Source organism: Sinohyriopsis cumingii, chromosome 6 (assembly GCF_028554795.1).
Source record: "Sinohyriopsis cumingii isolate HCF-2022 chromosome 6, ASM2855479v2, whole genome shotgun sequence".
Taxonomy (NCBI): domain Eukaryota; kingdom Metazoa; phylum Mollusca; class Bivalvia; order Unionida; family Unionidae; genus Sinohyriopsis; species Sinohyriopsis cumingii.
Window position 1 is genome coordinate 132,060,144 of NC_142966.1, and position 25,739 is coordinate 132,085,882.

A 25,739-nucleotide genomic window follows, 5' to 3' on the forward strand; every position below is an offset into this window, starting at 1 on the left:
TCTTTACAGGGAATTCACGTATTCATGCTGTACGCCAATATCTATTCAATGCCTCCTCATATCAGTCCATTGTTTGTGTGTACACTTCGTTACTCAAGTCACAAAGTAAGTGAAAAACCATTAAGATTTATTCAAGAATATACAACGGAAACAAAGGACCCACATAGCATACCTCCAAAAGAATGCAAACAAATATCGATCTTTCAGTTACCTTACTTCAATCAATATGGCGATATATGTCGAAGAAAAATAGTCGTCTTTTTAATATGGCGCAAGTATAGTCTGGGATATGGCTACGTGATTACATCACATCTAAGGTAAAATTACTTTCTAATTAAATTAAAGAGTAGGCTCTTGCACCTAACAAATGCTTAATTTGTATGCCATAAAATGCAGGTAGCTAAATGATGTATAAAATAGAAAATATAATTAGTGCAGTGATCACGTATTCAATGCAGTGTGATGTTCATATCAGTTTACAGTACTTTATGTTTTTATTGATACTTCATTAAAGCAAAGTATATTCATGATTATCCTCGGCATAAGTAGAATATGCATTCTAAAATAAGCAAATATTAAGCATTTGGTTCATACTACCTTTGTTTCAGTTCAGTTGCTTGGAGACTATGGAGGACAGAATAAAAGAAATAGACGGTATTTTAACTGACCTGGAAAAGAATGACTTCTCAAATTTGACTTCATTTCGAGTCGCCAAAGCCAAAAAGGGATTACAGTTCATTTCAAAACCTGATATTCTACCCCAAACGGAAAACGTTACCTTTATTGTGGATTTCTTGCAAGAACATTTGAAAAAGAATGGGTGGAAAGACGAAACGGAAACTATTAATCATGTAAAATTTGATTTTCTGGAAGGAGCACGGCAAGAAATAGATGCATGTAAACTTAGATTGGTATGTTATGTTTATGTAAAGAGCTTTTCTCAGGATAATTATGACAAACACGAAAATGACAGCATTGTTCTGACTGCCATTCAGGCCAGATTTTAAAAAATATATATATTGAACTTATATCAAATGTTAAATCCAATTGAGAAGTACATTCAATACATTTTTATCTTAAATACACAACTACACTGAATACACAATTACTTCGAATATAAAAGTACCTTGAATACACAAGTACTTGGAATATACAATTACCTTAAATACACAAGTACCTTGAATACATAAGTATTTTGAATACACAATTATTTTGAATACAAAGTACCTTGAATCCACAAGTACATTGAATACACAATTACTTTGAATACACAAGTACACTGAATACACAAGTACCTTCAACGCACAATTACCTTGAATACACATGTACCTTAAATAAACAATTACTTTGAATACACAAGTACATTAAATACACACTTACCTTGAACACACAAACTAATTACAACAATGCGATAGGTGACATATAAAAGAGAAACAGTGATTCAAAATTATCAAACCTCGATTCCATTTTGTACATCTCTATTTAACTTTTGAATTCAGGATTTCGTGTTATCATAAAATGCAATTGCCTGGAATTAATTGTTATTCAGCAGCTAGACCGATAGATTAACCGAGAGAGAAAATGAGAGAGAGAGAGGAATTAATGATGCTATAAACAAACGGACGACTAAATGAATAAATAGAGACCTCGATACATTGCAAACTATTAATGAATTCATTTGTCCATCCTTGATTCTATTCAATATATATATATATATATATATATATATATATATATATATATATATATATATATATATATATATATATATATATATATATATATATATATATGTATGTATGTATGTATATATATATATATATATATATATATATATATATATATATATATATATATATATATATATATATATATATATATATATATATATATATATGCATGTTAAGAATTATATAGTCAGCGCTTTGAATTTAACGCAGAAAGAGCTGAAGGAGCAGGGCTTTTCTTCGTTTGACAAAGGGGACACTTCCTGGCGATCGTCAGTTGAGAGTCTCAGTCAGTTTCCGACACCTTCCATGCTAAACCAAACAATTACAGAAGATGAGGGAGATTCAGTGGGAAGAAACAGGTAAATTATTAAGAACATGGTTGTTTGAAAAATTATTACAATAAAAATCATAAAGCAATGATTTTAAACATCTGTCATGGGTTCAATTCCAGGTAGAATAATATTTTCGACCAGAGAGAGAGAGAGAGACAGAGATAGAGGGAGAGAGAGAATATATTTATTCCATGTTCGTTGTCACATAGACGAGGGAAGGGTGGAGGGGTGAGGAGAAATGGGAGAAGGGGATCTGAAAGGGAAATTAATTTGAAATGGTCTTTTTCCAAACGACTTTTTTGTTATCCATACTAGGTTTTAGGAGCTACATTTTGATTAAATGTATAGTAAGTACCATCCTCTATATCTAAAGTACAACTGAAAATAGGACGTTATCTGTGGGAAAGAATTAAAGACGTAAATAGCCAACGCCTGAAGAAGCAGGATATATAATATTGTTCAATTACATGTATATTTATTTCTACATGTTTAAAATAATTCCATCTCAAATAGTTTCGTTAATCCTTTCCAAATCTTACCATGTCAGTCTTTTGAAACAAATGTTAATATAAGAACATAACATAATGCGGCGAGTGTGTTGTCCAAAGCCAAGTTGGGTTTGACTGAAATGTCCAAACTTTTGACCCTATAACTTGTCACCAGAAAGTATTGCTAAGAACGCAAGTTTGATATTGAACATTCTGATTTTCAATTATCTCTTGCAGCATAAGAGCACAGCAAGGCATATCCCCGTCTAACAACGTTGAGGAAACTACAGAAGAACTTAAAAGAACGATTCGGGAAAGAGATCAAACTATTAAACATTTGGATAAGAAGCTAAAGAAGTACGAGGAACAAGTGACACTAATGAATGGAGAGTGAGTATACTCTCTTTGTACAACATTCTTAAAGCTTGTCATCTCATATCAACACAAAGTTTTAAATATCACATTTTAATTCACAAAATATCTGTATATGCATCTATATGACCGTGATGTGTTGTGTTATGTGTATGCTTGTGTGCAGTGACATCGACTGTACAGAAAATACAAATAATACATAAATACGGTACCCAGTGCTTATTTTGAGCACATAAATTGCAGTCACATAATGAATTCTACTTAAGAATTTACAATGTTCTTTGTTCCACTACAACTCAGTCTAACTCAGCTGTGTATTTTCCTTACATATTGTTGTTTTGAAAGCTGGGACTGCAATGCTACATGTTAGAATATACTCGAATCTCTAGCTGTAACACAGATGCTAAGCAGTCTACTGCGTACATAAGTAAAGTCTGGATAAATAAAGCCAGACTTCAGTATTTGTGAACATTTTAAAAATTGTTCTCTTAGTAAATCTTTTCGTATATATATATATATATATATATATATATATATATATATATATATATATATATATATATACCGCTCCGGTGGCCTAGTGGTCAGAGCGTCCGCCTCGGATGCGGGAGTTCGTGGGTTTGATCCCCGGCCGAGTCATACCAGAGACTTAAAAATGGTACTAACAGCTGCCTCGCTTGGCGTTCAGCATTAAAAGGTTAGTGTTAGGACTGGTCGGCCTGGTGTCAGGAAAATGTGACTGGGTGGGACATCATGCTACATTTCTATATTGAGATAGACAGAAAGAAAATCAAGGATGAAAGAAGGAAATCAGGGGTTTTGAACTCCGTTATGCTCTGTTAACAGCCAAGACAATACGAAGTCGACGCCACTTTCGAGCTACTCGAAAGAAAACGAAACAGTGAACGAGCTGAAGAGGTTGCTGGCGGAAAGAGATGAAACAATTCGACAGCAAGACAATAAAATTCACAACTATGAGGATCAAGTGCTACAAATGACTAAAACGTGAGCATTGAGATCAATACTATTTGACTTCTGCATTATTATATAAACACAAATAAATATTTACAATAGCTAGACCTGATTATTCGTTTACTATGGGCCAATTGGTCATAATAGCTTACAATCTATATCATAACTTTTTCAGAACAAAATTGATTTTATTTAATAATTTTCGGTATCTCATAAGGCATTAAATTACATTAATTTTCATTACAATTTCTATATTAATTGTCTTCCCGTCTCTCCCCCCCCCCTCTCTCCATATGCAGTGAGTACTTTGCAATTCCTTCCATAAACTAAATTAAATACAGTCCTCTCGGAAGTGGCAAAACGTAAATCAGCATCTTGCTTAGAAAAAACTATATTTATGCAATATTAAGACCTCACATAAAAATGGGCGGTTTTGATATGTGTCACCAAAATAGGGATTGCTTTTAATGCAGGTTTCGATTAAGATCCTGTTACAACTGACTTTCTCACTAATATTGTCTATCGTTACTTCAGAAATGAGGGAGCTATTCAAACTTTGATGAAGAATGTTAAGGACAGAGACGAGAAGATCGCGCAACTAGAGAAGAAACTAAACACCTACGACCAGTTTGAAACTGTAGCCAGAAGGTAAGATAAAGTACAAACAGATAGAGTAACATACAAACAAACATTAGGGCGAATAGTTTCACGAACAAACGGACGGACAAACATACACACCAACTAAGATCGATTCCAAGCTATGTTAAACTGATAGTGTGACTTCTTTTCTCAATATGATCACCTAGTTGAAATCAAGATGCTATGCCGATATGCGTGTTCTTGAATGACACACTGTCAGGGTACCAATATAAAATTGTTTTTTAAAGCAAATTTACATGACAGACTACATATAAAGTAGAATGCACAATTTGACATCTGCATAAGATAGTATTAATCATTTTTCAGTACAGTTAGCATGCGTGCAACGGTTGAAGAGGTTGAGAAAACAGAACAAGACCTCAGAGAGGACAATAAAAGACTACAGGAAAAGGTCGAAGAACTGAGTACAAGGTACAACAGAATAAATGATTTCCATCATCATATTAAACGAATAAATATTCCCTTAGTTCATAAAACTTTTTTGAACATCATTAAACGTTTATGAACATATGTCCAAACGGTCATTATTTGGATTCTTGTACAAGAATCAGATACTTAATATTAGACTAACAAATCTGATTATATCCAATGAATAAAACTGTCGTTTATAATGAGGATTTATCATCAACGCCCAGTTGGTGTTTACATGCATTAGGAATCACCGGCAGGTCTGTGATACGACCGGATACATTGCATTTTCAGCCAATACGACAAAACACGTTCACATGGATGGTAACATGTGTAGCTATGTCTGTTTTATACAATTTTGCTCAGAGAACTGAAACAAGTGAGGCTTTTTTCTCCATTTTGCGAGCAAATATAATTTTACATAAAAGTTAAAAAACAAATAGAACATATGAACTTGGACGGATTCGAGACCTTTGATATATTATCCGTTCACTCTTTCTGGCATGTAAAACTGAAATTACGGCAACTTTCCAACCCCATATCTTTATTATTAAACAGGTACTTTTTCAGGTATAACAATACAACAATACAATAGTGCTTCTCTAGTTTATCCATAAAATAAAAACGTGTAGCTATCTTATTATCCGAGTCTTCAGAACCGAATATATATATATATATATATATATATATATATATATATATATATATATATATATATATGATATGGAGAATAACAGTCCTTTCAAGTGCACTGGATCCAGTGAAGGATCACGTGTGTCAGAGATTGATTAAGATAATGCAATAAACTGACAACGAACATTGCAGAACTAGTTTCTAACTAGCCCGAGTGATTTTGACAACAAATGAGTCTTTTTCAAAGGTACACACAAAACAGAGACATGACAAACAAAAATCAGAATATTCGTTGAGGTTACAAAGTTTTACATTACTATTTGTATAGGAATATAAGAATTCAGTTTGTAATCTTTCAACTAGTTTACTTCAACTTGATGCGGATGCTGAAAAAATATTTTACATTGACCAAGAAATCGATGAGCCATATCGCCATCTGTTATTTTATGTTAATTTCTGTAAGCGGAAACTATATCCTGGATATTTATATTGGGTGACTAACAAATTTTTTTAGATAATTATTTAAAAGAAAATGTGCCGCTTCCAAAAAGATGATTTTATTTGTCCGTGGCTGTCTTTTTTTTAGTCTTGTGTGTGTGTGTGTGTGTGTGTGTGTGTGTGGTTTGGATTTTTAACGTAGCTTTAACAATTTTTCAGTCATATCGCTACGTTGTCTGCAGTGTGTCAATTTATAGTGATGTCTAGCAGTGGTGCATCATGTAGCATGATATCCCACCCAGTCACATTTTCCTGACACCTGGCCGACCAGTCCTAACACTAAACTCTTAATGCTGAGTGCCAAGCGAGGCAGCCGTTAGTACCATTTTTGTAAGTCTTTGGTATGACTCGGTCGGGGATCGAACCCACGAACTTCCGCATCCGAGGTGGACGCTCTAACCACTAGGCTACCGGAGCGGTTTTCTAGTCTTATTATACAATTTCAACTCAAACTGGTCACAATAAAACACCTTTAAGTGTCAATGGTTTATAGCCCAACTGACTAAAGTCTCTATGGTAAAAAAATATACACTAATTTAAGACGCAAAACAGATTCCCGTATGAGGATCACATGATCTTGTTTCTAGAACAAGATAGAAGCTTTTAACATGCCTAATATCACGTATTCCCTTTATGGCTTCGACTAAAACCAATGAATTTATTCTGAGAAAGAATAATAATGAATATAGAAAAAGTTGTTTACTTCTTCCCTTACTGAATCTGGATCAAGGTCAGGAACTAGGTCAGCCTTAGATACAATGTTCTATTATTAGTGTTTATGAAAAAAAAAAACAGACAGGTCAACCTGAACTGAATATATGGAAAATGTCAAATCCAGTAAATTAAGTTACATTACAATAGCATGTAATGGAAATTATATTTTAAAAAAATAACAAACGAACAATTAAATCAAACCAAATATAAATTAAATCAAATTAAATCAAATATACATACATACATATATATATATATATATATATATATATATATATATATATATATATATATATATATATATATATATATATATATATATATATATATTCTCAAGATTAAATCTGCAATCACACTATTATTAAAAATATAATTTTATCTCCAGCATATTGGGTAATGAGAACAAAAACAAACACAAGTATGCCTTAAACATAAATCGACGACAACCTTCTTAATGTATTCGGATATGCACAAAGTTAATTATCTTCGCAGATTGAGCAAAATTTCGAACGAAGTTATGAAGTTTGAGAACCCGCACATAACAGACCTAATAGATCCAAACAGGCCTCAGATTCTGGTCGAAAAGTTCACCGACCTTTTCCACCATGAGTGGCAGAATGCACGTGAGAAGTGCATGAAGCAGAAGTCATCCGAGGAGGAGGTCATTTCATCTCTTCTAAAGATCCTCATGGTATTTAACCTCATCTTTCATATGTATATCTTTCTGTCTGTCTGTCTTTCTGTATGTCTGTCTATCTGTATGTATGTATGTGTATGTATGTATGTATGTATGTATGTATGTATGCTTGACAACCTGAGTCACTATATCTATGAGATTACTTCTTTCAAATGAGATATTGCTACATGTTTCTAAGTGGCAAGTAAATTAATCTATTTAGTCTCTGTGTATATACGTCTGCCATTCTTTCTGTCAGATTTGGCATTCATTTGTGCTTATGCTACCGGACTAGGACTAAGGGACACATTTTGACAAACTTTAGACTTCGAGGACACACTACTCTTAAGAAACTATCATTTTCGTCCTTAGAATGATGCCAAAAAGACTGTTCTCCTACTCGTAATTAGATTTTTTTTCAAAATATCTTCTAGTTTTTATAATTGTTCTCACTCTCACATGTCTATAAGAAAGAGACCCGCCCCAAACAATGTGTAATAAAATAAAGCAAACATGAAACTGAACACTTCATAATCCAAATATCATAATTGCTCTGAAAACGATGTTTATTTTCTCAATAGTTTGTCCAAGGCAATCATTCGTTTTCAATGTGTAACTTTTTCATGAAACCTTTCAGTAGGTTGAAGTTCATTAAACATTATCTTCTTCCTATATATTTTCAGATCTCATACACAACATGTCTTGAAGCGTCGGAAACACAGCTAAAACATTTGAAGACTACCCTGGAGAAAGAGATGATTTACTTACATAAGGTAAGTGGACTACTTTGCCTTGAGTTGAACTATTTGGTATCAAACATGAGGCCTTAGGTCCACAATATGAGACATGAATATAACAATGTTGTGTATCTGTCTGTACCTCCTGACTTGCATGTTTAATCAAATGGAATTGTTCTGGATTCTGCTCAATGCTTATTTTTTTTTACAGGCAATGACGGCTACATTATTCTAGCATAACATGCCAAAATATCGTGATCACGGTTAAATGGAAAGAAATGGAAAATGATCATTGTAGTAAAATCGAAATTTTATACCATTAAATTTCATAGCCAATGGACAGTTGTTATCTGCATATGATATTTACCCAAGGAGTCTGAATTCTCAAATGTCTCATGAGCTTGATAAAAATCCCAAAATTCCAGTCATGGACACCCCTACGATGGAAATAGCTAATACCGATATTCTAATTTTCGAACAATATTCATATGTTAGGAGTTTAATGCTTATTTGTTTCTTGGTATTTTCATTTGATTGAATCTCAAGACTTAAATCGAGTGCTTTATAATCAAAGTTTCAAATGTCATGTAAATGCGTAAACACATTTGCACTTTCAGGACATAGAGATGAGCCCTGTCCCACACCAGCAGACAATCCTAAATGATGCCTCTCAGAATGTGCACGAGCTACGGAAGCGCGTTGCAGTTGTGTCCATTCCTATGTTGAAAATGGTTGATATACGTTTCCATTAATTTTCCAGCTCATATTAATGGGTGTGCGCGTGTATGGCTGTATACGAGAGAGAGAAAGATAAATACACCCATACATGTACTGAAATACACATCGTTTGAATTCTTATGGTAAATTCCACCCAAGCTGTGTACCTTAATATGCCGTGTATTTGTATAGTTCTCAATCTTTGGGATACTTCAATTTTAGATTCTCTCTCTCTCTCTCTCTCTCTCCCTCTCTCTCTCTCAAACACACACACACACACACACACACACACACACACATACAATGGGTAAATAGCCAAGTAGATATATACGATTTCTCCTAAGTTCATATAAGTAAATCATCATTATCGACATCATCATCTTCGTTTTAGTCAAAATCATTTTCATCATTATGCACGTCATCTTTGTTAAAGTCATTGTATCATCATCATCGTCGTCGTCGTCATCATCATCATTATTATTATTATCATTATTATTATTATTATTATTATTATACAGTCCATAAAGAAGCAAATAGAAGGAGACCCGAAACTGTCGTTTGTACCTGACAACAAGGTTACAGATTATTTGGACCGGTGCATAGAAGTTACTTGGATGATGTGTATACTGAACCCGCCGATAACGCTCACAGTCTGTGAACCAGGCACAACACTCGATACTGAAATATTTCAACCTTATGGAAATTCCGGGACTGTCGTTCGGTGCTGTGTTTGGCCAGCCGTGCATCTTAGCAAGAAAGGACAATTAATAACAAAAGGTTTTGCACAAATGAAATAGTTCTCGTTCAATGCAGCTGCGACAGACAATAACGGGATTCTGTGTAGTGTGGAGCAATTGTGTACATATTAGATTTAGAATCCAGACCAGGATTTCTACGTAAAACACACACCGTCTATACTCGCTTATTAGTCGAGTCAAACTGCAAACGACAAAGATCCTGACCTGCTCTAGCATAATGCTCATGCATTAATGTTGCTTGTTCTACCTAACAAACTGTACCGACTCAGATCTGCCGGCGCATTATGCAACAACAGATCTGGGTCTTTGCAGTTTGCAGTTGGACTCCACTAACGAACGAGTAGAGACGGTTAAAGGTTTACAAGCCTTGAATGATCAGTTTGAGCTCCGTGCTTAGTAGAAAACGAGACATATGATTCTAGAATTTCAAATACAAGAAACAATACTCAATAACATATTGATTTTCACTAAGTACGATGACAGGCAAGCAAATGGTTTGTGACAACTTCAACATTTCATGCTTAGAGAAGTACAATTTATGTTTATGTGTGCATATATACATATGTGTGTGTGTGCATATATATATATATATATATATATATATATATATATATATATATATATATATATATATATATATATATATATATATATATATAAAGAGAGAGAGAGAAACGCTTCTCCTGTTTGAAAATACTGACAGTATTTTCAGATTTATATTTTCAAAAAACACAGATGTATTAAAAATGTAATAGAGTGGATATTTCGCTTGCGCCTCTTTTCAAAATAACTAAATAAAATGAATCCAGTGCAATTGTTTTTTTCTTTCCCAAAGACACACCGAGGCAGCCGGCCAAAGAACCCCAACCCTTAAATTACGAATCAGTCACTCATCTAACTGTTTTTGCACGAAATACAAATTGAGCATTGTTGAACTTTACTTACTGGCATAATATTTGCTGACTTTGAAGAGGACACTTTGGTAAAGACCAGGATAGTTCGATGGTAATGCGCTCTCTTTTTACCTTTGTGGTTACACGTTTGATGCCCTGTGCAGATAAGTGAAATTGTACTTGTCGTTTATCCAAACGCAGTTCTTTCCACTTGTATTTTCCAGTTTTCTCCACCATGAACGTCTACATCATCCTAAAATCTGATTCGTAAAGAACAAGTCTCTATAAATGTTGTCCTGTCGACGTGCTTAATTTTTTATAAAGTCAGAAAGTTTGCCTTAAAGACAATTTGGATGATGTCATATCATTAATTAATTAAATTTCTGTGTTTGTAAGACACGTATGCGCGCGAGTAGTGTTATGTTGATCGATTCTGGGACACTTAATCTTATTTGTTTGTTTCTTTTGTGGGTTTAAGGTCATTTGAAGCATGTGATAGACTATTTACGGCGGCCAGTATAACTGGTGAATGAATAATCTTGGAAACTCCTCGAATAACCACCGACCCTTGGGAAGTTACTAGAGATCTTCCCTACATACCCACCTTAGTGACTTGAACCTACGAGGTCAGAAATAAGATGTCAGCGGTCGCTGAAGGAGAGCGCATTATATCAATTGTCCATCCTAGGCCTCTCATCTAACTGCATTACTTGACCTTTGATTTTAGCCAAATGTTAGCCTTTACCACTAAAGGTAGACCTTCCCCCGACTTCTGACCTTAACCCAGTCATAGAACGTTAAATTTCCATGACAAAAGCACGTTTAAATAATTTTACTACCTCTGGGTCACTTCACGCCTGGCGTGTTCTGTGAGCCTGGCCTTCGTCATTTTATTATTCACGTGTCACTTACCTAACGACCGGGTTTTTGGCAACTTCAATTCTGATCTTCATTCTAGACGGCTGTACTTCAAAATGTTGTGCGATAATCCTGGGCCGCGAACGCTATTTACCTTCAAAATGTGTTGAGAAAATCCGGGCCATTACTACTCATTTACTTGGAAAGTTTGGACACATGTCCTCATAAAAAGCTTTTCATAACAATACAGTACGTCAGGACTGCTTCGTGGGTTCCACCGACCTACCAAACGTATAGGAAATAAAGCAAAACCCTATCTACACTTTCATTATTTTAAATTTATATGAATACAAGTATGGCACAATTTATATCAGTAAATCATATAATTCAGATTTAGAAAACTAACGAGTAACTCACCTGAATCATGGCCTGCAATCCAGTTTAATGCAAAAGATGATAAAACATATATCACATATTTAGCAAGATCATAATAGATTACGCCAGAAAACGTCATTTGATCCCGTAAAAATTGAAAGTTGTCTTTCAGTAGACAGGTATAGGGCACAGCGTGAAATGAAACTTTGGCCAACAAATCAATTAAACTGGGCAGTATGGATAACAATATAATGATATACAATATTATATTGGCATTTATCAGACAGAGCTAGGAGGATCAGTATATAGGGTTCACATTTACATTCATGTCGGAAAACTGTTATATTAATGCTCAGTACAATTATCATATGATCAAACATTTAATTCGACAAACAACATTATAGAGCTGAGAAGATTTGAACTAATTTGCAATAATTTTTATTATAATATCTCCGCATATCATGATTGGACATATTTAATAGGGAAGAGGTTTGGAACATTTTACAAAATTAAGAGGGAGATTACTGAAGATGAGACAATGAACTAAACAACTAGACAGATTGCAAAAATGAAGGATGGTAGAAACGATACACCCCTAGTCAATAGAATGGAAAAAGTACCAGAAGATGGAATAACAGGGACACATTTATTTCTTCAAGATTGCAACGGACAGAAGAATGAAGGAACAGAGTGTCTAAACAAGAGTATTATATCACGTGTGCCGTTTACGTTAAGTGCTCAAATACAGAAAGAGCAATTATTATAAGATCTGTTTCGATTGTTCTAGACAGCGTAAAGAAGTCGTTTGCATATTCAAATTTTAGGCGAACAATGTTATAATTCAGACGAAAACATGACAACGAGATTTCAACGATATATTTCAGAGTGAAACTTTATCGTTGTCAGTCTATGATCGACATTATGACCATTGATTAACTTATAGATTGAGGAAAATCAATGAAATTAAGAACGAGTTATATAAACAGATACCCTATAATAGAGATGCAAGAAAAATGTATATAACAGCATATAAGTTTAATAACTTTGCACAGTCTGGTATGGCAAAGTTCTTCTTTAAAGCGGGTGTTGAGGCTACTAGTATAGGTGTTGCGGACATCTATTTCATTCTGCCTCTAGTTTTATTTACGAGTTTTTGGTGCAACTTAATGACAAAAACTGTAAATTATATATTTCGATATAGAGAATATATTTGATAACGTTTTTAATCTTTAGAGAAAGAGCTACAGACAGCATCAACAAAATTAAAGCAAGATAGTATATTTAATGCCGTAATTACCACATGCAATACGGAACTACAATATTTAATGCTGAACTACCAGGAAAAATATTACCTTTTAATTTTCTTTGTACACAGAAAGTCACTTTTTGTTATAACAGATGGCCAAGCAACTATTTGTGGTATATGATAAAGAATATAGAAGATCATAAGGAAAGGGTGTATATTTCAGTTTGCATCTATTTAATGCTAAGACACCAGAAACACAAGTCAAGAGCAACTTGGTCGAATACGTGATTGTGTTACACAAACACCAAGTTGAATTAAACATGAGCAGAACTTTAAAAAAATGCTGTAATAATACCGAGGCTAGGATAAAATGCTGCAATTGTACCAGGGAGCTTTTCTTATCACTCGACGGAAAGATTATCGGGCATGTAAATAATTCGGTGGTATCTTGAAATAATGATGGTTGAGGACATAAGCGGTTCTTACTGGATCGATGATATCTTCGATCGAAAGATAACAACATTTACATAAGGTTTGAAATCTTGTGAATACACCGTGTAACAAATTTTGTTTGTTTGTTCCTGGATAGTAAGTGTTATTTCATAATTGCGTATGCCTGAAATGATTAGAAAATGGCTATAACTCCCTACAAACTTTGTTTTTGTGACCAGGTTAGTGATATTTTGAAATTTACCTATTTTCCAGAACGTTCCAGATATATTCAGTGCTGAGTAAGTTTGGAGTAACTTCTAGATCTTTCTAGAGTTTCCAGTAATATAAATAGTAGTATGAATACAGGGGCCTTAAGCCCATCAGTTCAGTTTAGTTCCAGCTGCCTAAGTGGATACCTATCTGTATTTTTCTGAAATGGCATCAAGAGGCTGCAAGTATCCGGCAGACGCATTTTGATATGTCTGCGGCTAAGGGATCAAGACGAACCCTGGGCAACTCATTTCACCTGCGAGCATTGCAAAAAAATCTGGAAGGTAAGATAGACTAGTGCTGCTCGGAATTTGATGTTTTAAAATTTGTTAAAAATTTTAAATCTATAAAAAAAAAATTAAAACAATTTTCAATGTTGTTCCAAAAATATATCATATATGATAAATGTTGCGAGAATCTCTTACACATTAGTCATGGGAAAAGAAAGCCATGAATTTCGCTATCGCCAGAATTAGGCGGGAACCCACCTACCACGCAAGCAACTGCTACTTCTGCATGGTGGACCCTTCCAAACGTCGGACTGACAAGAATGCACCTGCTATCACGTATCCGGACCTTCCTTCATCCATTGCTTCTGGTGCCACACTGCCCTGAGCTCCCGGTACCAACTCATCCGGAGAAAGAGCAGCCGTATTTAGAAAAGAGCAGCAGGTCAGAGAGCGAGGAAGACGTTGTAGATCCAGATGACAATTTCAGAGGTGGAGATGAGGAGAGAAACCATTACTAACCCAAAGGACCTCAACGCCTTGATCAGAGATCTTGGTCACGCCAAGTCCAATTACAACCTGCAGATGTCTGTGCTCAAGCATTGGAACTTGCTGGATGAAAGTGTGCAAGTCGCAGATCAGAGGAAGCGTCACCAAGCTTTTTCCAGCTTTTTCACCCATCTAGACGGGCTCTGCTTCTGCCACAATGTGACCAGTCGGTTCGAGGCAATCGGAATCGCCTGTATCCAGAATGACAGTTCATCCACGAGCCTCAAAGCCATGCTGTTCCATAATGGGAACAAGTACCCATCTCTTCCCCTGGCTCACTGGGTGCACCTCAAAGAGGATTGCAACAGCATCAAGACCTTACCAGACACCTTGAAGTATGATGAGAAAGGCAGGGAGGTTATCTGAGACTTCAAAATGGTGACAATTCCTGATGGGTCTCCAATGCGGTTTTACCAAGTTTCTGTGCTGTCTTTGCCTTTGGGACATCAGAGACACCAAGGCGCACTACCACAGGTGGCACTGGCCACAGCGGACCTAGTTCTCTGTGGGGAGGAACAACGTAAAGCGGGAGACACTAATGTAGCCCTGGAAGGTGTTGATGCCACCACTGCACATTGGGCCTTACGAAACAATTGGTCAGAGCTTTAGATAAGGAGTCGGCAACCTTCAAGTACCTTCACGACTTCTTCCCTAAGCTCTCTAAGACAAAGATCAAAGCTGGTGTCTTCGTCGGGGTGCTACGAATTCCCCAAGAAGATTACTAGTAAGGAGAAAGCGGCTTGGAACAGCTTTGTCGCAGTGGTTCGGGGCAATCACAAGGCCGAAAACTATGTGGAGTTGGTTGAGATTCTGGTGACGAACTACGGCACAAAGGGCTGCAGGATGTCCCTCAAAATCCATATCCTTGACGCATATCTCGATTAATTCAAGCAGAACACGGAAGCGTACCCTGAGGAGTAAGGCAAGCGCTTCCACGAGGATATACTGGGCTTTTAACGCCGCTACCAAGGACTGTATAACGAGAACATGATGGGACAATGCATTTGGGTGCTGATTCGTGAAAGTGATTTACAGTATAAATCTCGAAAAACTACTCCCTTTTAAATCTTTTGTGGTCATTTTTGTATTACTTTAGTATAAATACATGTTAATTTTGATTCATATGTTGCTTTTTGACATACAATCTGCTAGATCCACCGCAACAATCGCCGCAATCTATCACATTCCACTACAAGAACCACACTCGGAAGCAAGTACAAACGTACCCTAAAATTCAACATACACAAACCAAGTCAAACCGTACTGATATCAGAACGTATCCAAGTCAAAACGTACTCAGATTTAAGCAAGATCCAACAATAGGTTCGGACATTTAGTAAGGTAGTAAAACATATCTTTACTAAGCTAGTAAAAGAAACACAACAATTAACATGTAAATTTTCATGTTAAAATGTATTCGAGTCGCTAGCATTTCTTTGGAGAAAATAAAATCTTTTTGGGGTGTGTGTGATCATGAAGATTAAACTGGATAATTCCTCCTCTCTCTCTCTCTCTCTCTCTCTCTCAGAAATCAGTGACTTGAACATATACATGTCCACATGTTGCTTTTTGACATACAATCACTTTTATAGTGATCCCTGTATTAGAATTTCTTCTGTTTAGAACAATCTACGCGACTTGATGGACGATGAATAGACGAACTACTATCGAGTATCACCTAACCACGATTTATAGGAACTTTTTATGTGGAAATCAAAGTCTTAGAATTTGCATATATTTTTAATGACTTGTGGACGGACAGCTCAACTACTTTAGAAGTTAGAGACTAGTTAACACAGACTCACTGACAGTAGCTCACAGTTTCAAATTTCTGGAGTGGAAAAAATCAGATGTTAAAATATGAAAGAGAGTAAATACATGACATCTACAGATGGAAAGGCAGAATTGTGGAACGGGGGACACAAGAGAAGACACCAGGACAAATGAAAAGGAAAATAAACAAAGGGACAGTGACAAACAATGTATAAGAGAAAGAAATAATGAGATATCAATTAAAGACGTACGCCGCGAAACTCTATTGCATTATCGTTATTTTATTTAATTGGTATATTTCCGTAAACACATTTATTGTGACATGGTTATTTCTGTGATGCAGTGGATACATATGCATTTACTAGTAATCTGTCAAATCTGCTGCACACACTATTGTGTTGTTTTCACGCTTGATTTTGAAGAAGAGTTTGGTCGATTGCAGTATTTTTATAATAGATTGCAGTAGATTGTGGTAGATACTGGTCCGTTGTGTTATTGCCATGCCTGATTTTAGAAGATTCTGGTCGATTGCATTATTTTTATAGTAGATTATGGTAGATTGTAGTAGATTGTGGTAGACTGTAGTGGATTGTGGTTGATTCTGGTGGACTGTGGTAGATTGTAGTCGATTGTGGTAGATTGTAGTAGATTGTGGTATATACTGGTCCGTTGTGTTATTTTCAGGCCTGATTTTGGAAAATCGTGGTCAATTGATGTATATTCTTGTGGTAAATTGTGTTACCGTATAAAGCTGTATGTTCGTGTCCAATACGTTCGTATAAAGTTATAGGTGGACATTTCTATAGTTAGGGATTAGTTAATGTGGCAGGACACATTGGTAATGGGTGATGTTCTTGAAAAGACCCTGTAGACATGACCCATATATTTTGGTCTAATTTATGTTGGTATACATTGATCACACAGACCTGTTATCAAATTGTAAGATAAACCACTCCAGATGCATCCTGTCATGGTCGACATACAAATTCCAAACGTTCTGGCATAATGTTTATCCATATACTTTGTGACGATTGTAATGGGTTGGGCGTGGTACTCCCAATATTTTGTTTAAACTATTATAGAAGTCCCACTAAGGATCTATGTTTTTTGGAAGTTAAATTTAGTGAAAGCTATATGTAAAGCTCTGAGCCCCCAGTTAGCAATAGATGGTTAAAGATACAAAAAGGTTGAAATTCAGCGAAAAACAATTGAATAACAATTCAATAATCAAATGATTCAAATTTCCAATTTTAATCCTTCCGCTCCACCCTTTACTTAGCCTATTGCATCACTTGATTAGCAGTGTGAGATTGATTTCCATCTGTCCTTGTATTTCTACTCATCTGTTGTATCCTTTCTCTTTCCTAATTCCCCCAATTCCTTCTCCTCTTCCTCCCCGATCTTCCTGAAAATTCCTTCTCCTCCTCGACCTCGATTTTTTTGACCCCTTGTCCTCCTCCACTTTCTTCGCCCCCCTCCCCCCGACTGCACTTCTGTCGACTTCGACTGTTTCGGCTAGTCTCAATTCTGTCTCCAACTCCTGAAGACTCGGAACTTAATGGAACCGGAAGTTCTGTGTCTACTAAAATGCCTCCTGTGAAAACACAATGATGGTACAGTCTTTTTCCTTAGCCCTCTCATCTCATACTACACACAGCCTATCATCATATAACGGCTATTAAGTTTCTTCGGTCACGCATTCGTTCACATCGAGATACCCATATGTCCTTGTATGGTAAAACAAACATCATAATACAGCACGGTATCAATTACTTCTTATACATACATCAATAAATTGCGTAACATCAGTACATATTCCTTATCCCGTTATACTAAACAATATCACAATAATCAGGCACATTTCTTTACATTACAACTCACACAAAGTACTCAAATATTCAAATATCCTTGTTCTGATATATACATACGTCCATAGGAATTAATCGTACATACTTCAACCATTTTCCAGTTTCACAATTCAAGCATGTGTAAACTCTAACATAAATTATTAATAAATGCACTGGTTAGCTACGAAGTAACCTAATAGTGAATTACAAAATTCTCGACGTAAGGCTCTAGACCATTTCTCCAATACGCATGTAAATGAAACGCTACAAAGTAAATTCGACATACTAAACGATCCTAGAAATTAAGTGTACATACTACAAATAATTACAATTATGATGACGTAACATTCTGCAAAATTGAGCAAATAACTTACTGACCTTCTCGAAGCTTTGTCTTTCCTTAGAATCTTCCTGTATGTTTTGTTGCCAAATTACGAATGACATCGTCTCGGAGTAAACCATATTGATCAACATTCCGTGTAGGCGAATACTAAATTTTATTTTACAAGTCCAACGGTGTCATCCGGGTCTGAGTTGTAATCACACCCTGTATCTAAATTTTTGATTGGATATCGCTGTGTACCGATTCAATAAAACTTAGAGGACAATGTCCCCCTCGCTGTCTGTCAGCGTAGGGACGGATAAGAACACGCCTCCTTCACCTTGTGGACTTTTCCTTTAATCCATGAACAAACTTTTAGCATCAAGGTGTAATAACGGCAAGCCTTTGTTAAATGATGCGAATGTCTCCTTTGCAAACTCAAGTTTCCGGTCTCTGGCTGGTCATGGTAACCTTGCGTAAGTGTTCATCACTGACCCCGCGGCAATGTTGAGAGATCAAACACAACGCCGCGCAATATTCACAAGAGAGGTAGATTATAACTTATACATGACTTTATAGCTGAAGCTTAGCAAATGTGACAGAAATAATGACCGTTGCTTCATGGGTATAGCTGTAACAGTGTATAGTGAATTCAATGTCATTACACGCACCACGCACGTACCTATGTGTATACGGACTGATGATCAAAAAAAAAAAAACAATGTCCTCAAGCTTCTTTTTAAGCCCGGGGATAAATGTTCATGATTGAACCAGTTTAAGAAACTGAATCTGAGACGTCATCCTTGAACATGGGCCAAAAGTATATGCTTATTGTTCAGGTAGTGCCCTTTTCGGAGAGTGTTGAAATATATGTGCAGTGTGCTTAAGAAAATAACGTGTCCATATTTAATTGTAGCGTGCCCTGATCCACTGCCTTCAATGAATACCCCTATTGTCATTGTTCAGATTCACTTTTCTCAGATTACTTCGCCAATATCTCCATTGTCATGTTTCGTTACTCTCCCCGTGTTTACCTGGCAATTGTTTTCGAGATATAAACTATATTCGTTTCTGTACAGTTGTTAAAAAATTATGCAATTTGTGGTAACTCTACAGATATAAACGACGAAAAGAGTTGAAGAGAAGCTTTTCTGGTGGACATATAATGTGTTATATTCTAATTGGCAATGAAAAGTGCACTTCGATCGGATTCGAACAACATTATCAGGGGCCATCATGCAACGAAAAATGAATAGTTGTAAGTTACACTGTTTCATTACATTTTTAAATGACTATGAAAAGTATTCTCTTGAATTGTTTAATTTGTTCCACCCTAACATTTCAGCAAAACGAACTCATGAAGGAAGATGTGATTTTTATTGTGACGAAAGGAGTTATTATAGACATGGTTATGCAGACAGTACACACCCACCCATCAATGTATTAAGAGATGAGTCTTCGTTCTATCTGAGTTGTTTGTAGAATGTAGTTTCGAGGTGGGGGGTTGTATATCTGTGGTGAATATATATATTTATATTTACCTATTTGCCTCCATGCTTTCCAACCTATCTATTTATCTTCTTAATGAGTAATATCAGCCCTTGAAAGTGTAGCATATGATATGATAATTTGCATCACAGTTTTGTAAGTATTTCCAGATTGTGTTATAAACCATTTTGCTTATTTTACCTCATGTAATAAAAACTATTTTAAAGTTTATCCTAATTACCTTTTGTTCTATAAATTGTTTATACCTAAGTAATAGCAGCTTAAGGTAGAAGTGCGTACGAAATTTATCTCCATAATCGTCAGCGATTATCATCACACGTGCACTGCAGTTTTGCAAATTAATTCAATCACACTGCATAATTATTCTATTATCGTGCATTTTTTCTTCTTTTCCTTGTTTTATTTCAATTGTCATCGATCATATCTATTTCTGTCATATTTAATCCGAAGCGGCTGAAAAAAGAAAAGCCACCTACTTTACTTTTCTAGATTGTAGCAATATCGCAACCGGTGTCCTCCATTAAGCTTCCCTCACGCATAACGTTGTACAGCCAAGTCAGCTAGTAGCGTTGGTCCTTATCAATCCATCTTGATTAATTTATTGGATACACGACGATAAGAAGATATTACACCCCGAACTTATTTTAATTTTGCATAATGTCACATTATTCATTGCTTTAGACTTTTGTCAAATCTGTTTTCATGAGCTATTTCTGGGAAGAGAAAAAAAGGTCTCCTTAAAGCGGCAATTAGCCAAAAAAGCATATTTTTACAGCAATTTAATGTAAGCTGCTGAACTAAAGGCTGTTTAAGACAGATTACTACTTAATATAGATGAACATGTTATGCTAGGTTCACAGTAAAAACAAAAACGTTTATTTTTCTTAGTTACGGCATTGAAAATGCACATGGATAAAGGGTTGACTGATATTGAGGCCATCATTGATGAATCCGCACGGAAAAATATCACACATTTCACAGCCTCACGAATAAACAGAGCAAAGACCACATTACAAGATGTGACTGATTTTATCGGCGAGGAGAGCGGAGCTGGCTTCAAAACCAGGAGCATCAGTAAGCTGTTTGATATCATAGAGAATGAAGATTGGCGCACTTTGGTGAAGGCAGTCAACGATGGAACTATAAAAGAGGCAAAGCGAGAACTTGTTACCTGTCAAACACAGCTCCATCATCTTGTACGTTTCTGTTTATTTCTTTTTATGATTAGTCAGCTATATTAAATTAAATGACTGAGTTATTGCCGTATATTCATCATGGTGCATTGGCATAGAATTGATTATTACTCTTTGTTATAGTTCATGTAGTAACACGTAAAACCCATTTCAACGACGTCGGTGGATTCAGCTCAAATTAACGAACTACTACTGTCATGGTAGACTGAATATTACCAATGTCACGGTTGATTGAATATTACCAGCTTCTACTATCATGGTTGCTTGAAATTTACCAAGTGGTGAAGTGTAAATGCATACTGTATAACCTTACGAATAAAGGTAGATGTGGCCAATATTTACTATTACTCTATGTCATATCACATGATGTTAAGTTATTCGGAACACAGCGTTCTGTTTTTAAGTTCCTTAGGAAGATCACAGAAATACCTCAACTAGAAATTACAGTCGTTTTTATAAACAAAGAGGCTTAAATTTAAATTTTGTTTCGTTGCGAAAAAAATATCTTCTTTTATTTGGATCATATTTTCAAATGTGCTGACTACGTAACATAACCTAATGCAGGTTTTAGATTGTACATTTATTAATGATAATCAAATGTCATACAATATGCGTCTCACCGAATATGTTTCCAGATTAGGCAAGTGGTAAATATAAACATGTTTTTCATGCAGTTAAAATACTCACAATACAATAATAATAGTAGATATTTCAGGCCGTATTTGAAACTCATTGACAGGAATAAACCAATGGATGCCTTGGGTGTAATGATACTTGTGTTTGAAAATATTATTTTAACTTTATCTTAATTTATCATATGTAGAAAGAAGAGCAGGGACCAGACGGGAGACCCAAAATAAATAGGACCCAATCTGTTATTCAACCGAAGAAGGCGGAAACGGTTATATATCTCAAGAAGACGAACAAACCACCGTCCAGGGCCGACAGTAAGGTCATTACCGGGTAAGACCTACATTGTATTCAAGAGGTTGTGTGTGTGTGTGTGTGTGTGTGTGTGTGTGTGTGATCCTTCTATTCAATGTATTTATTGATTCAATAATTTAATCATATTTGTATCGACTATAGGTTTCAGATCGGACTTATCGCTTCTTGGTGTATCACTCAGCTGGGATATAGGATATAATGAGTTGTCTTTGAGTCTCATCCTGGCCGTTGGTTATAATCCTCATTCTTACTGCATTGCTTAAGTTAGTGTAATTCTCTTCAGAGCACTGTCCTTGCATACGTTCCTTTTCTTCAAGAGCAGCATCTCTTAAACAATCGAATTATTTCCCTACTAGTGGTGATTGCCTATGATCGGTTGTACCATATAAAATACAGGTTAAACAAAATGTGTTTCTTCCAAGTTCAGGTCCGATACACCACGAGTAAAGCAAACTGAGACCCAGACAGAACCGGAGAAATATGAGTTAATCAAAGTTATCGACAACAGGCCGGAAAAATCTGACGGTTTGCTGCCAGAACCACTGCAGGAAAAGAAGAAAGAAATGTGAGAGTAAAATAACACAACATACACGAAAATCAAATCTTCAAATATAACATTTTAGTATTGTATAACATATCACATCCAGTTTCAATATCGAATATATTGTACTTAATGGATGATCTTTTAAACATTTCTAAGTCAATATCTAGAATAGTTTTGTTTTGTATCCATTGTTTGTTGTAATCTTTACTATTTCTATCAAACTGCAATTTCCTTCTCTTTTTCTTCACAGCAGGACATTTCATGTAAAATGTTAAATAACAATTATATGTTATGGAACCTAATTTAGCAATGGAAAATTGGAGGTTATTCATGAAAAAATAATAGCCCACAACTTAGAAACAACGGATAAAAAAGTGCGTCAAAAGTGCATTTTTCGTTTAAAAAAATACAACAACATATGGTTAATCCGAAAATTTTAATGTAAAATAGAGAAATGAGCTTTAGGTGCAATTCTTTTGCAGAATTGAAGAAGAAAATGGCAAATCATCCAAGGAAAACACGCGAATATATGACTTGGAGCAGAAAATTGAATTTCTACAGAGTGAAATTCAAAACTTAACTGAAAGGTAACATAAACTACTCGAAACATCTCTTTTGAAGGAATTATTTGCTTTACATCGTCTCTTCTTCTGATTTTGATTAGATTGTTCTCTTCTTCTGATTTTGTTTAGATTGTTCTTAGGTATTTTTATAGAGATGGTCAGGCCAGATATGATAGATATTAGAACGACGAATCGTCATATATTGATTGATACATGCATGTATATAAAACTGAATAAACAAATTATTGACAATAACGAGACTCACTCTTTCAGCCTTTTCATATCAGATGACGAGGATGAATATACAGCCATGAGTTGCTTATGCATGCTTCTTTATAAATGTTTGCATTGAATCTGTAGAAACTATCATACGCAGAAAGCTGAGGAAGAGAAAGATAACCAGAGAGTCAAAGAACTAGAACAGCTGGTGAAGGACCAAAAACAAGAAATTGAGACACTCTCCAACACGTATGTATACAAATTTACAATCTTGCTTAAATTGGCGACTCCTATGTTTTCATAACAAGTTGTATTCATGGAATGATTCCGTTTCATCAGTTAATTTATCTACTGACACAAAGACCACTCTGGTGGCCTAGTGGTTATAGAGCGTCCGCCTTGGATGCGGGATGTCGTGGGTTCGATCCCCGGCAGAGTCATACCAAAGACTTACACAAATGGTATTAACAGCTGCCTCGCTTGGCGCTCAGCATTAAGAGTTTAGTGTTAGGACTGGTCGGCCAGGTGTCAGGAAAATGTGACTGGGTGGAATATCATGCTACATGTCTGCGGCATGATGCACCACTGCTAGACATCACTATAAATTGACACACTGCAGACAACGTAGCGATATGACTGAAAAATTGTTAAAGCTACGTTAAAAATCCAAATCACACACACACACGCATACTGACACAAACACCATGTTTCGATTAGAATGACGGCATTAGATTATCACTATTGCCTCGTACGCCTGAATCAATTGTAAGTAAATATAGTGACCTGTCTAAAATGTCACCTGTATTAAGCAATCAACTGTCTTAACCGGCCAACTGTTTACTATCCATTGTTTACAACTACTGTACGAATAAATCTCTTTTCAACTTCCGCCTGTCTTCAAAGGTCAGTTGTCTGTCAGATGTACACTTATGACGGTAATGACAGGTTTCACTGTAAATATTAGATTTTCGACGAAGTTTCATACTGCATTGATAGCGTCTTCCTAAGATCAAATATACTGCGCACATTTTAGCAAAATTACAAAAACAAAAGTGTATCTTTCCGGAACTTAAGGAAACAACGGAAACATGCTTTTTCTGGGTCCATTTGAGTTTAGGGGTTCATGGTTGTCATGCAGTACATATGTAATAACCCCTTTTTGTTTGGTACATTAAAATATGTTGAACAACGTATCAATGAAATCATACGACTTGGTATGATGATGACCTGTTTGTTTTAAACTATTGACGCGTTAGGTATTCACATGAACCAAACTACGTCCCGTAATCCTTATTGACATCTACTTGACTGCGTAGAAACGTGGACTATTACAACATTATACCTGCTGCTATATATACTTTTATGTGTGTGTAAATGTGGGCGATAACAGCATCATCCTTTCTATATACTATTATCTGCTCCCCGGGTGGGCGAGTGGTCTAAAGTGTGGGCCTTTACCGATCGCTGCAATCTCACTTCTGTCCGCGTGGGTTCGAGTCTCTGGCTCGACCAGTTTTGATATGCCAGAAAGTTTGCCAGTAGCTTACTGTGGGTAGGTCGTTCTTACCAGGATTGTCCTGGGTTCTTTTTCTATCATTTATACTGCTGGCCTTGATAGCCTACCATGTACTGAAAAATGGCGTTAAACCCAAACATGAAACTTCATATACTTTTATGTTGGTATAAACGTGGGATATGAAGAAACGTAACCTTACTGACATATGCTTGTCTGTTTTTCACTTGGGATATAAAAACATTTTGATACTTGACATGTATTTGTGTGAAGTTCTATATGACTCCCTGTTATGCGTTGGGGTGGGGTGCTCCCAATATTTATTTGAATTGCTGTGGAATTCCCACCCTGGCTCGTTTTTGTAGGAAGTGAAATTAGTGATAGAGAGAGGTAAAGCTCCGAGCCCCCAGTCAGCAATACCGACAATTAAATTATTAAGAACACAAAGGTGAAATCCAAAAGAATAACAATTTAATACAAATTAAACGATATTAATTTCTCAACCAATCTACTTCCTCTCGACCGTGTGACAACCTATTTCATCACGCGATTTTAGTGTGAGATGGCTTTCCCCTGTACTTCGTTTCTACTCATCTGTGTTTACTACGTCAATTGCTTTCCTCCTTCCGGCGTTCTCCGATTCTTCCTGTCCTCTTCCCCTTTTGTCTTCTTTTCTCCTCCTCCTTTCTTTCTCTCTTTCTCTTTCAACGAGGCTTGTTCCCCGCCTACTTCTATTCTCTATTTCTCCTTCAACGAAGCTTGTTCT

At 35.8% G+C, this 25,739-nt stretch overlaps 1 protein-coding gene across 1 annotated transcript in view; it reads left to right on the forward strand.

The window, feature by feature from the left end:
- The first annotated feature begins 225 nt into the window (after positions 1 to 225).
- LOC149797996 (uncharacterized) overlaps positions 226 to 25,739 on the forward strand; it is a 38,744-nt gene continuing 13,230 nt past the window's right edge. Inside the window, exons 1-18 of the mRNA XM_089960824.1 lie at positions 226 to 317; positions 609 to 911; positions 1,941 to 2,089; positions 2,788 to 2,940; positions 3,769 to 3,927; positions 4,429 to 4,542; positions 4,861 to 4,965; positions 7,300 to 7,498; positions 8,167 to 8,256; positions 8,838 to 8,951; positions 9,456 to 9,733; positions 10,008 to 10,084; positions 14,487 to 14,894; positions 20,885 to 21,192; positions 22,013 to 22,152; positions 22,562 to 22,699; positions 23,161 to 23,265; positions 23,602 to 23,709. Of these exons, the coding sequence (XP_089816950.1) occupies positions 627 to 911; positions 1,941 to 2,089; positions 2,788 to 2,940; positions 3,769 to 3,927; positions 4,429 to 4,542; positions 4,861 to 4,965; positions 7,300 to 7,498; positions 8,167 to 8,256; positions 8,838 to 8,951; positions 9,456 to 9,733; positions 10,008 to 10,084; positions 14,487 to 14,894; positions 20,885 to 21,192; positions 22,013 to 22,152; positions 22,562 to 22,699; positions 23,161 to 23,265; positions 23,602 to 23,709 (2,930 nt within the window). The 5' untranslated portion in view covers positions 226 to 317; positions 609 to 626. The remainder of the gene's footprint in view (positions 318 to 608; positions 912 to 1,940; positions 2,090 to 2,787; positions 2,941 to 3,768; positions 3,928 to 4,428; positions 4,543 to 4,860; positions 4,966 to 7,299; positions 7,499 to 8,166; positions 8,257 to 8,837; positions 8,952 to 9,455; positions 9,734 to 10,007; positions 10,085 to 14,486; positions 14,895 to 20,884; positions 21,193 to 22,012; positions 22,153 to 22,561; positions 22,700 to 23,160; positions 23,266 to 23,601; positions 23,710 to 25,739) is intronic.